Source organism: Chlamydomonas reinhardtii, chromosome 3, assembly GCF_000002595.2.
Source record: "Chlamydomonas reinhardtii strain CC-503 cw92 mt+ chromosome 3, whole genome shotgun sequence".
NCBI classification, from domain to species: domain Eukaryota; kingdom Viridiplantae; phylum Chlorophyta; class Chlorophyceae; order Chlamydomonadales; family Chlamydomonadaceae; genus Chlamydomonas; species Chlamydomonas reinhardtii.
Window position 1 is genome coordinate 4093934 of NC_057006.1, and position 11341 is coordinate 4105274.

The following is an 11341-nucleotide window of genomic DNA, read 5'->3' on the forward strand; positions in this document are numbered from 1 at the left end:
AGTCGTCGGACGTCTTGCCATGCAGTTCGTCGGCATGCTCGCTTTGCAAGGTCTTACTTTCAGATATGGCTTCATAGATTACTGTCTTACAACAATAACAATACACACACAACACCGTATTAGTAGCGCGCCCTTTCCGCAACCAGGACCCCGAAACCCAACCCGACATGCTGACGGGCTCGCGAGTCTTGCGAGCAGCCGACCGGCAGACAAGGACATGCATCGTTACAAGAGCTCAAAACGAACCGGGGCGTAGACCGCCACCTTTGCCACAGCTGCCCCGGCCCCAAGTGCCACCGCCCCCTCTTCCGCCTCGCGGTGTTTACAACGACTACCCACCATACGTGGGGCAGCCGCAACACCATCAATACCAGCAGCCGGCGACCGGGCCCTTCAGTCAGCCCATTGGCCCCAATTCCTCGGTGAAGCCCGAGGACAGCAAGGCGGAGTCATCGCTGCTTGGCGGATTTGCGCAGGCGGTAGTTGCAGCAGCTTTCGTCGTGGGACTGGGCATCGGGACCTGGTGAGGCCGCATTGGCGCCGAGCTGGCGCCAAGGGACGCGGCGACAGCCCGCGCGCCATTGGAGCAGTCACTCGCTAGCTCATTGCAAAATTGATAATTATACCCAATTATGGATGTCCGGGCGCTGGCAGGTCGAGCCCTAGCACTCACAAAGTGAGCGCAACACCCCTGGAAAACCCTGGCTGGGCTGTGCCGCCCACCGGTCCCGTAACCCAAGCATGTGCGATCTTGCGCCTCGCTGTCCTTCAGGTTCGATAGCGAGGTGGTGCTCACGCCGGCCAACGTTTCCAGCACAGAAATTATTGACCGCGCGGTGCCTAACGCGGACATTTGGTGCGTGCCTGCATGTGACGTGTGGGGGCAGAGGGCAAGGGCCGGAAGAATGCCCCTTGGGGTTCGTGGCGGCTGCGGTTATGGGTGGGCTGTACACCTGGAGGCGAGATGCACCAGAGCTTCACATCGTTACAAAGCTTTCGTTAACCTTTTGCCTGATATCCTGTGACTTTGTTGCGCGCAGCATGGCGAACGGCTACTCGGCATCTGTGCTCAGCATGAACGTAAGTGCTTGGACGCTGGCTTGCTGGCGGCAGCTCACCTGCACACAACTCTGGCCATGCAGTAATACTTGAAACTTGACAGCAACCTTTGGCCCGTCTGCGCTCCCACAGGTCTTTGTGAGTGGCCCACCGCTGTGGCAGCTGGTGGCAGGCGGCAAGCAGCGCTGGGCTGGTAACCTGTCACCTGGCGCTGCAGCCGCCGGGAGAGGGCGTGCCACAGAGTCTTCACACGCATGTTCCGGCCTTCACGCCCCCCTCCCTGCCGGGCTGCCCCTGCCGCAGGTGACGTACAACCCCTTCAACGTGTACATCAGCCAGCCGCAGGTCAAGGGCGGCTGCGTGCTGCGCCGCGCCAACGTGGGCTTGCTGGAGCGCGAGCAGGTGGGCAGCGGCGCGGAGAGGAGGGCCGGAGGGCCCGGCGCGCCGGGTGCTGGGCGCCAACCATCTGTTCATCACCTGCTAGTGGGGCTTTGTTTAAACCATTTCCAGAATGCAAACGAAAGTCACGAAGGCAGCGGGGGGCGCCAGCAGCTGCAGGCATAGGTGTTGGCTTTATACCCGGCACAAAAGTCCTGCACTGGTACGTACCCGCGCTCCTGCCCCGCGGTGTTAGGAGCACAAGGGAAGAAAACACGCAGGATTGTGCATGCGATGCGGTGCGACGCTGACGGGATTGCCTTGCAAACCTGCCATCCGCTGACCTCCGGAGCCGAGTTACCTTGCTCACTCACGAGCGACCTGTCACCCCTAGTTCCCATCGTCCCCGCGGTGTATGCCCGCGCAGCTGGTGACGCCGCACGACGTGGACCTGTGCAAGCAGCGCATGAACACCTTCGCCTACGTGGGCGACCTGAAGAGCGAGCCCGAGGTGGCGTGCGTGTACCACAGCGAGGAGGTGCGTGGCCCAAGGGACGGGAGGGGGGAGGGCAGTACATCGGGGTGTCGGCAACTGCGTTTAGTGCCGTCGCCCATGACTTGACGGATTCTGTCCGCGACGGCCCCGTGCGGTATGCCGCGCCATTGCGCCCCGCTTAGCCTTCCAAACGCCGCCAACCGTCGCCCGCCCTCCATCCCATCCATCGCCTAACCTAGTGTGCACGGAACCCGCCCGCCAACATGCAACCCCCAGGCCGAGAACCAGTACCTGGAGGTGCTGGGCAACAAGTCCCGCATGTCGCAGCTACTCGTGAACCAGCAGAAGCAGCAGCCCGCAGCGGCAGCAGCAGGCGCGGCGGCTGGGGCGGCGGCAGCGGCAACGCAGTGAGCAGTGTGTGGACGGCGGCGCGAGGGACGGTTGGTGGGCTGCGGCGGCGCTCACGCATGTCTGCGAGCTACCGCTTGGACTGCAGGCAAGTTGTCGGCGGCATGGCTTACTTCGGGGGTGGGGGGCAACCGGGACGCCGGGCGAGATGCTGGGCGGAAGGCTTCTTGTGGGTGGAGGTACGGTCAACAGTGACAAGCGCTTGGCCCGTGTGGGCGCATAAGCGCCGAGGAGGGCAGCACTGCGGATCGGGCGTGGTGGACTGGCGGGTATGAGGCGGCGGCGGGCCACCGTCGGTGAGGCTGTGGTCGTGAGTGGCTCGTGGCTTGAGGCTGTTAGCTGTTGCGCGTCCCAAATGCTTATCGACAAAGCGTCCCGGGCTGTTCTGCTAGTACCGTAATTGGTGTTTTTTTGTTTGGGACAGCGTGACAACTCTTACACGGTGCAATAAGGCCCAACAAGGCCACTTGCCGGCGCATGCGCATATGCATGCGTGTGCGCGCAAGGCACACGGCGCAAATGCCTTGTGTCATCGACAGCGGACATGGCAGGGAGCCCGGCGGCTGGCTGCCGTGCGGCACCAGGAGTCATGCGCACGGCCAGCCTGCCTGGCGCACAGGAGTTGCAACAGTTGCAATTGTAGAGGTACGGTGTGTCAAGCCGGCTGGTCATTGATAGAGTGTGTACAGTGTCGGCTTGCGTAGCATTTTTTTGATGTTTGGAGAAAGCTGTGGGTGGCTGTGCTTGGCTGCTGGACCGAGGCTAGTCCGGCCTGAGATGATGGACGTGATGGGGTATGGGTCCACTTTCCGTTGGAGAGAAGAGACCGTGTTTCCCGTGATGCGGCATGAGTGAGTTAGCGGAATGCATGGTTTGTGCTTATGGGCGGGGGTGCAACACCTGCTGGTGCACATGGCATATGCCCTCTGGGCGCTGACAGTGATTGGGCTCGGCGCGTCGGTACGGTCTGTACAAGTAGCACCTTCAGATGGTGGCATTGATCAATACGGTGTGTCGTGATGACGACGTCGATGTTTTCCAACGAGGGCATTGGGGCAATGAACAGTTTGGTATCTGATCGCCCTTATGAAGAATTGGCTGGGGGCTCAGTGGCGTCCGAAGGCCGAGGTGCATTATACACTTGATATTGTTTGGACGCTCGACTTGCGCATGGGAGTGATGGGACGACCCTGGGAAGCAGGCGCAATCGGCTGCATTCAGCCGTGATGTAACAGTACCGCAGGCGTCCAAGCACAGCCAAGCACAGCCTCGTTGGCAGTAGTGGGATCGAGACTGCACTGCACATGTTACAGCAGCATAGCCTGTTAGCGCATGAGCGATCTGGCCTTGCTAGGTGGTTCGGAAACCCCGAGCCGGACCCGCGTAAGGCCCAATCCCGGAAGCACATTCAACTCCACCGCACTTGTGCTCAAGCGCCTCTATATCCGGCCGCTGCCGCAGTGCTCACGACGCGCTATGCGCACGCCGCAGCACCTCCTGCTCCCCGACCGCCTACCTTGCCATAATGCCTACTTAGCAACCGGCATCAACTGTCGATGTCATCAGCGTCGCCCGAGCAACGTGCACTCATGCACTGTCTGCGCTAGCCCCCACCACCCATGTCCAAACAACACACTCAGTACTGCGCACGTGGACAGCACTTGCCACATCTGCGTCAGCTGGTGGTGCCTGTCAACCTGCTTTCGTCTAGGAGTCCCGGTGAAGTACCTCACATGCCTACTTTCGTCAAGGAGTCGTCACGTCACGAGGATGATGTCCGATTGTGAGCCTGTCTGTGTCAGAGAGCGTCCAGCTACCCAATCTAATAACCCCTTGCCAGCGACACCGCTGCACCACTCGCCCCGGCCCGCCTGACCTAGAAGGCCGCGTGGCCACCTGCGTATCGCGCGCCGCCTTCCCACATTAGAGAAGCAGAGCACAGTTTGATCCGGGTCCTAGAGCCTTCGCCTGAAGGCCGTCTACTATACAGCACCAACCGCAACCGGCCGGCTCCAACTCGCCCCAAACACATGCAAACTGGGCGAAGAAGCTCGGCACGGCCTCGGCCAGTGTCTACGGCAGCAAGCTGCACACATGCAGCCCGCGGGCCAAGAACGCGCTGCAAGACATAGCCGCCTGCAGCTGCGGCTCGCCATGATATGGTGATGCATGTGCCGCTGCTAGCCTATCCGCCGCCGCGCCCGTTGCTGCTGACGCCAGCTGCTTAGTCCGAGTCCGAATCCTTCTTCTCCTTCTGCAAAACATTCCAGATAAAATCGGACGAAGCTTAGTGCACAGCACACAAAATTGTGAAGCCATCCCACGCCGCCAGGCAACAGCGCCAAGCCGCCAACTCGTGCAACCAAGAAACCGTACGGTAACTGGCGGGGAAATTTTTTGCTCACCTTCTTCTTCTCCTTCTTGTCCTTCTTCTCCTTCTGCGGGGCGGAGGACAAAGAAACGTGCAAAGCACTTCAGCGTCCCGTGTGCCCACCCACCGCACGACTATTGAAGGCAGTACTTTGGACCGCTTGCATCCCTGCAGCCACTTCAAAACCGACCAACGCACCTTGTCCTTCTTCTTCTCCGGCTTCGTCTCCTCGCTAACCTCCGGAGACTCCGAGGCGGCGCGCTTCTTCTCCTGTTTTGCCGAACACCATGCAAGCCGCATTAGATCAGGGACGCGAGACGCATGCACCACCAATGCGCAGACAAGACGTGCTACACAGACAGTCGACGCTCCACACGCCGCTGCCCATCGCCTACCTTCTTCTCCTTCTTCTTCTTCTCCTTCTCCTCCTTCTTCACGTCCGCCTCAGCCATGTCCACGTCCCCGCTCTTGTCCTTCTTCTCCTGTGACGGGCCAAGAGCGCGACGACGGATGCGGGACCGGTAAGACGGCGGGCAGCAGCATCGCGATGCGCCTCTTGAAGAGCAGGGCAGCAGCATAAATCGACCAAGCTGGATGCGAGCCCTTGCTCACGACTTCCCCCACCGACGCACCTTCTTCTCCTTTTTCCCCTCCTCCTTAATCTCCACCGGCGTGGCCGCAGCCGGGGCGGCGGCGGCCGCCGACGCGCCGCCGTTGGCGACGAAGTCGGGCAGCGAGCGCAGGTACTCCTTGGGCGTGTTCTCGTTGGGCCGCCCGTGCTTGTCCAGCTGTAGGGAGCGCAGGAGAGACGTCACGGCATGGCAGCGTTAGCAGACGCATTTCGCGGTGAGTACATGACGTTGAGCGAGCCCACCCCACCAGCACCACCGCTTCACACGCCGCCCCCTCAGCCAAGGCTCCCCTCCCCTTATCCCGCCAGCTAGCCACCCAGTCAGCCCCCGCCCTTAACCCCTCCCCGCCTGTCAGCCTGCGCCTGCGCCCGCGCACCTTGCCCTCGGTGATGAGCTTCTTCTTGATCTGCGCGTACGGCCCCAGCCCCCAGCGGCGCGGGTAGGTGTCGCGCTCCATGATGACACGCTTGATCTTGGCCACGCAGCCGTGGTCCACCGTGGCCATGACGCCCGTGGTCATCTGCGCAATGCCCACCGCCACCGCCTCGCCCTTGGTGGTCATGAGCACCACCTCGTCGTCCACCTCCACGCCGCTCTCGAAGCGCAGCAGGCCCGGGATCATGAGCTTGGCGCCGTAGCAGATGGCGTTGACCGCCGAGTCCTTGACCACCAGGCGCTTAAAGCTGGTGAGCAGCACCTCCAGCGGCATCACGGCGCGGCGCAGGTAGGACTCGTCCTTGAAGTTGTCGTACAGCCACTGCGCGTCCAGCACGTCGTGCATGGTGACCATGTTGTTGGAGGGCGCCTCGCCCATGATGCCGGAGCGCACGCGGCGCAGCTCCTGCATGTGGCCGCCCACGCCCAGCAGCAGGCCCAGGTGCACGCACAGCGTGCGCACGTAGGTGCCCGCCTCGCAGCTGATCCAGAACACGGCCAGGTGGCGCTCCTCGTCGTACTCGTACAGCTTGGCCTGGTAGATGGTGCGCACGCGCAGCTGGCGCTTCACGGCCGAGATGAGCGGAGGGCGCTGGAAGAGCGCGCCGGTCAGCGTCTCCAGCGCCTTGTTGACTGCGGCGGTGCCGCCCTCCACCTTGCCGTGGAAGCGCGCGATGCACACGTACTCCTTACCCGCCGCCTGCTGCGCCTTCACCAGGCGCGTGGCGCGGTCGATACAGACGATGAGGTTGCCCGTCACCTTGGGATCCAGGGTGCCGCTGTGGCCCGTCTTCTCGACGCGCAGCATGCGCTTGACCCATGCCACCACCTCGTGAGAGCTGGGGTTCGCCGGCTTGTCCAGGTTAATGCAACCGTAAGACAGGTACTCCTTCAGAGGGCGCTTAAGCGGCGTGGAGCCCGCAGGAATGGGCGTGTAGTGGCCGGTGCGGACATTGAGCTTGTCATAGTTCTTCAGCAGTAGGGGCCACTTGCTGGTGTCCAGCTTGGGTACAGTCTTCTCTGGCTGGATAAGAAAGTCTGTCCGCTGTTGCGCCTCGCCCACCGACATCTCCCCACCAGCGGCCGCCGACTTGGTCTCGGCCGCCTCGCCCTTCTTGTCGCCCTTATCCTTCTTTCCCATGATTCAGCAACTAGTGAACGTGTGAAAAAGAGTAGTATATATTATTGGAAGGAAAGCGGCGGCTTGCTCGGGCGGCTGAGTTGACGAAACTTTGGTTTGTGCAGTGGCTGTCTCCGTTTGGTATTGGCCGCGTAAGTAATGCTAATGACGTTGCACAAACTATGACGATGTAACAAAATGTCGCAAGGCATGCGCCAGCAGGCGGGCTGGCGGGGACTGCGGCTGAGTGCACCCATCGCAGTCCGCATGGACCTCTTCCTTCTCCACAAAACGGCAATAGCCCTCTCGCTATATCAGAACCACAAACTTTGTCGACTTCCTTTTGCATTTTGTCGGTGCCTTCTAGCAGTAAGCGCAAACCGCAACTGTTTCCTTCCTCACCCCGCCCGGTTCGCTTACGCAACTTACCTGATCCAAAGCGATTGATTACCATGACTTGGACGGATGAAGTGCACGGCAATCGCTTCCGCTCGGCGATTGTGACCGCGACCGCCGAGCGCAAGCTGCGGAAAAGGGGGCTGCCGGTACCGGTGATGCCGACGTCACAGTCGGGACCGCTCCTAGCCATGGTAGCGGTGGCCTCGGGGCTGGTGGCGTGGCAGCGGTGGGGCCCCACCGTGCGCTCCGCACTGGAGCGCAACCCCGTCGTCCAGCAGCTTCGCGAACTCGTGTTCGGGCCCGCCTCGTCGTCGGGTCCTCGGCAAGTGGCCGCGAAGACGACCGGCGGCAGCGGCAAGGCTGGTTCTGGGGCCAGCGGCAAGGTGAGCGGCAGCAGCAGCGGCGCCAAGGTGGCGGCGCGGAAAGCGGCGGTGCCAACTCCCACGGCAGCGCAGCTGGCGGCGGCGGCAGCGGAGGCCCGAATCCTGGCGTCAGCCGGCGCCTCTACGAGTGGCTCCTCGAACTCCGCTGCTCCCTCTTCCTCCCAGGTGAGGGGCAGAGAGCGCCCCTGACGGCAGCGGCAGCATATGTGGGGAATGCGCGAGAGGAATTCGGCACTGTGTGTGTCAAGGGTCGTTCACAGGCTGGCGCGGGCTGGGAAAGGGCCACAACCCCGTTATAAGATCCACTGCTTATGCTACTTGGGTGCGAGGTGGAAGACTCCGCTTAGTGCCGCCGGCAGCCAAAGGGACAGAAGAGAGCGGGTGCACACACACTGGGCCCTGCGCCCACCAACCGCGCACCTGGCGCAGCTCCCTCTCTCTGGCAATGTTCCTTCGCCCACTGCTTACGCCTCTGTACTCGCTACTGCCTTCATCTTCCTTTTCGCAGCCTGCTAGCGCCCGCGCCGTGCAGCCGCAGGCGTCCACTTCAGCATCCTCCGCCGGCGCCTCCACGTCCGCGGACGACCGCGGGGCAGCAGCAGCGCCCGCCGCGGCCAGCAGCAGCGGCGGCGGCGGCAGTAGCAGCAAGAAGAAGAACAAGAAAAAGCGCTAAATTGTGCGGCTGGGATTGCTTCCGGAGGATTAGTGCAGGACGTTTTAGGAGGCGGCATGGGCCGCACCTGCACGGCGGCAGGCTTCGGAGATATGCCTGGGTGAGGCTGCGGGCTGCCGATGGACTCCGAAGGTAGCTTGGATAAAGGTTTGCGACACGTTGCCCGATTGGCTGGGAGGCCGGAGGCACATGCCTAGTGGCAACGAGGCTGCCACTGACCGCTGCTGGAGGCTGGAAGCGTTGGCCTGTCTTGTGGGTGGGGAGAGTGTGCCCTGCGCTTCGGTTGCGTGTATGCGAGCGGGGCCGAGCGAGGGCGAGGTGCTGACAGCGCAGGTCTGTGCAGCTGTGCTGGATTTTCAGGAGATGGGGCTGAGGCCCCCATTTGACTGGGGCAAGGCCACGGGTCAGGCCGGATGACTAGGGAAAGTTCCGAGGACCCCCACGGAGGACCCCGCGCTGGCTGATGTGCGCAGTGCCGGGGAGGTGCGAGATGCATGGTGAAATCATAGTCTCGGCTCAGATCGCATGAATGAGGAGACTGTACACCTGTGAAGGTCATGTTGACAGCGCAGCCTGGCCGGTATGAAGCAGAGGTGTTATTCTCACCAGATTCGGGATGCGAGCGAGGGAGGACACGGTACATGAAGAAGCCCTAACAGTTCGGGCTCATCTTCATGGTGCGGCACAAGGCCTGCACGGGATTCGCAAATGAGGCGCTTGTCGTCGTGGTCAACAGTTTGCCGTAATGTCACACGCGAACACGTGTGCAACTCAAAACGCGTGTCAACGAGGGCCAACCGTCCAAAAGCTGTAATACGAAGAGCACTGTCCTACAGCGCCTGTGGTCTTATTCTTTTGCGCAATGCACTGCGTTGCGGTTGCAGGACGTTACGCTATAGCAGGAATGACTTGAGCACACGGCAACACCTCCGCACTCACGCACGCACAGCACATTGCCCCGAACTCATGCCAGCCCGGCGGCCCCCGCATGGACGTTCAGGTAGTGGCAAACTACACATGCAGTGTCAAGCGACAGCCCTCAAACACGACGCCAACATCAATCATGCCAACCTAGCGAGCTAGTCACTTACACAACGTGCGCAGGACATGCATGATCACTGCAACAGCACATGAGGCAGCCACGAAGGGCGGGGCAGCACATGGCGGCCCAGGCAGCGGCGGCGGCGGCACCGGCACCACATCTGCACGCGGCGCCCCTGACCTCCCCGTTACACGCCGCTACCACGTTACCATGTTACCACACCACTCCACTCCACTAGACCCTTAGTCTCATCACACGTCCATGCCGGCGGGGGTGGAGCCGGCGGTGCCTGCCTGCGGCTGGGCCAGCGCGGCGGCGGTGGCGGGCGAGGTGATGGGGGGCTGCTGCGGCTGGGCCGGGTGCACCTGAGCCTCGTGGCTGTCGTGTGTCATCTTCTCCAGCTCCTCTCGCACCCCGGCGGTCAGGCTCGCCTGCACCGCCGCTGCCTCGCTAGCCACGTGCTCGACCGTGCTCACCTGCACGCATCGGCAGCGCAAACTAAGTTTACCGGTTCGGTTCGGGGATAATGTTAATGGCAGTTGCAACCCGTGTGTTTGCTCTATTCTTCCCGAGGCCCTCCTACTATCACCACCAACGTTTGCAATCACAGCAGCCCGACCCATCATTCCGACCTACCACTGCGTTGGACAGCTTGTGTGCGGGCGACAGGTGCGTCTCCAGCTGGTCCGCCGGCTCGTGCGTCTGAGCCGCCTCCGCCACCCGCTGCACTGCGCCCGTGACGGGGTTGATGCCGCCGGCACCGGCGGCCGAGGTGCGTGGCGAGGCGGAAGACGGTGGCTGGGTCGCAGTGGTGGTGGCAGCGGCAGCTGCGCCTGCAGCAACCGGCGCAGTCGCCTCGACCGCGGCTTGCTCCGGCTGGCCTGTGGGCATTGCCATGGCAACAGAGGCTCGGATGAGGGTATGGGAGCTTTGGTGCGCCACGCTTATGCAGATTTGGTCGAACATTTGCACGAGTGCCACGTGCCCGGGAACCCGCCTCAACTGGTGCCCATACCTGCACTACCCCTAAGGCCCTGACCACGTGCACACGCAGCCTGCACACACGCGCACGCACTTACCCGGTGCAGCAGTGGTGGCGCCGGTCGTGGCAGTCGTCTTGCCGCCGCCCGGCTCGGCCTTGTAGCGCTTGCCGGTGTCCTTGGCGTCCTTCCAAATCTTGCGTACCGCGCGCGCAAACACGGCAAGCTTCTCGGAGATGTAGCCACCTGATTTCAGCAACCAAAGCGTCGCAGGGTTTAACTTGCGGCATTTGCGCGCGCGCCCTAGACAAAAAACCCCTCGCCCTCGAAACCAAACAACCCTGGTCCGCGACCGCGTGAAGCCACGCACCCGACGGCCCCGATGCGGTTGCCTTGTGCTTCTTGGCGGTTGCTGCAGTCTCAGGTGCCGCCGCGCCGGCGGCCGCGGCCTCAGGGGCAGCGAGCTCGGGTGTCGTTGCAGCAGGGGCCGCGACCGGCCTGGGCAGCGCCGCGGGCGGTGCCGCGGCCGCGGGGTCGCGCTTGGTGACAGCGGTAGACATTGTGTTATGTGCTTCTGGCGCGCAGGGTTTCAGAGTGTTCGGCTAGTCGGCGGGGCAGCACGGGCAAGTAAAATCTCAGGGAGGCCGCATGCGCTGGCAATCATGGCGTCCGCTTGGTCCGTGCCCGACGCGCTTTCGATGAAGCCGCCACGAGCGCAGCACACCAGCACAGACCTCAAGGCATTGCCGTGAAGATTAGCACCAATGGCGCGGACCCGTCCAACCGTTGACCGGCACGTCTCCGCACCTCCTCGGCAAGTTTGACCCGCCGGACCTCCACCCAGCTCCCCTCGCCGCTGCATGCTAGCTGGGACCCTAGACCGTCCCGCTTGCCGACGTCACTCCAGACCGGCTGGTTTCATTGATCATCTAGCGGCTGTTGTGGAGCTGCTGCACCGCCTCAAG

General features: G+C 62.5%; 4 protein-coding genes across 4 annotated transcripts; 2 read left to right on the plus strand and 2 right to left on the minus strand.

The window, feature by feature from the left end:
- The first annotated feature begins 92 nt into the window (after nucleotides 1–92).
- On the plus strand, nucleotides 93–3585 carry CHLRE_03g172900v5 (uncharacterized protein). Its single transcript, XM_043060909.1, has 7 exons — nucleotides 93–523; nucleotides 773–856; nucleotides 1041–1080; nucleotides 1192–1197; nucleotides 1363–1461; nucleotides 1865–1975; nucleotides 2210–3585. The coding sequence occupies exons 1-7, from the start codon at nucleotides 168–170 to the stop codon at nucleotides 2342–2344; spliced, it is 831 nt and encodes a 276-aa protein (XP_042926038.1). The 5' UTR covers nucleotides 93–167; the 3' UTR covers nucleotides 2345–3585.
- A 51-nt stretch (nucleotides 3586–3636) lies between these two features.
- On the minus strand, nucleotides 3637–7074 carry CHLRE_03g172950v5 (uncharacterized protein). The gene is made up of 6 exons (XM_001703248.2): nucleotides 5721–7074; nucleotides 5345–5500; nucleotides 5108–5194; nucleotides 4911–4982; nucleotides 4747–4779; nucleotides 3637–4595 (listed from the first exon to the last, which is right to left on the minus strand). The coding sequence occupies exons 1-6, from the start codon at nucleotides 6918–6920 to the stop codon at nucleotides 4566–4568; spliced, it is 1578 nt and encodes a 525-aa protein (XP_001703300.2). The 5' UTR covers nucleotides 6921–7074; the 3' UTR covers nucleotides 3637–4565.
- Nucleotides 7075–7220: 146 nt separating this feature from the next.
- On the plus strand, nucleotides 7221–9180 carry CHLRE_03g173000v5 (uncharacterized protein). The gene is made up of 2 exons (XM_043060910.1): nucleotides 7221–7846; nucleotides 8190–9180. Exons 1-2 carry the CDS (start codon nucleotides 7352–7354, stop codon nucleotides 8352–8354), a joined length of 660 nt encoding a protein of 219 aa, XP_042926039.1. The 5' UTR covers nucleotides 7221–7351; the 3' UTR covers nucleotides 8355–9180.
- A 16-nt stretch (nucleotides 9181–9196) lies between these two features.
- CHLRE_03g173050v5 (uncharacterized protein) lies at nucleotides 9197–10972 on the minus strand. Its single transcript, XM_001703247.3, has 4 exons — nucleotides 10747–10972; nucleotides 10476–10622; nucleotides 10033–10277; nucleotides 9197–9872 (listed from the first exon to the last, which is right to left on the minus strand). Exons 1-4 carry the CDS (start codon nucleotides 10934–10936, stop codon nucleotides 9648–9650), a joined length of 807 nt encoding a protein of 268 aa, XP_001703299.1. The 5' UTR covers nucleotides 10937–10972; the 3' UTR covers nucleotides 9197–9647.
- Nucleotides 10973–11341: the final 369 nt, after the last annotated feature.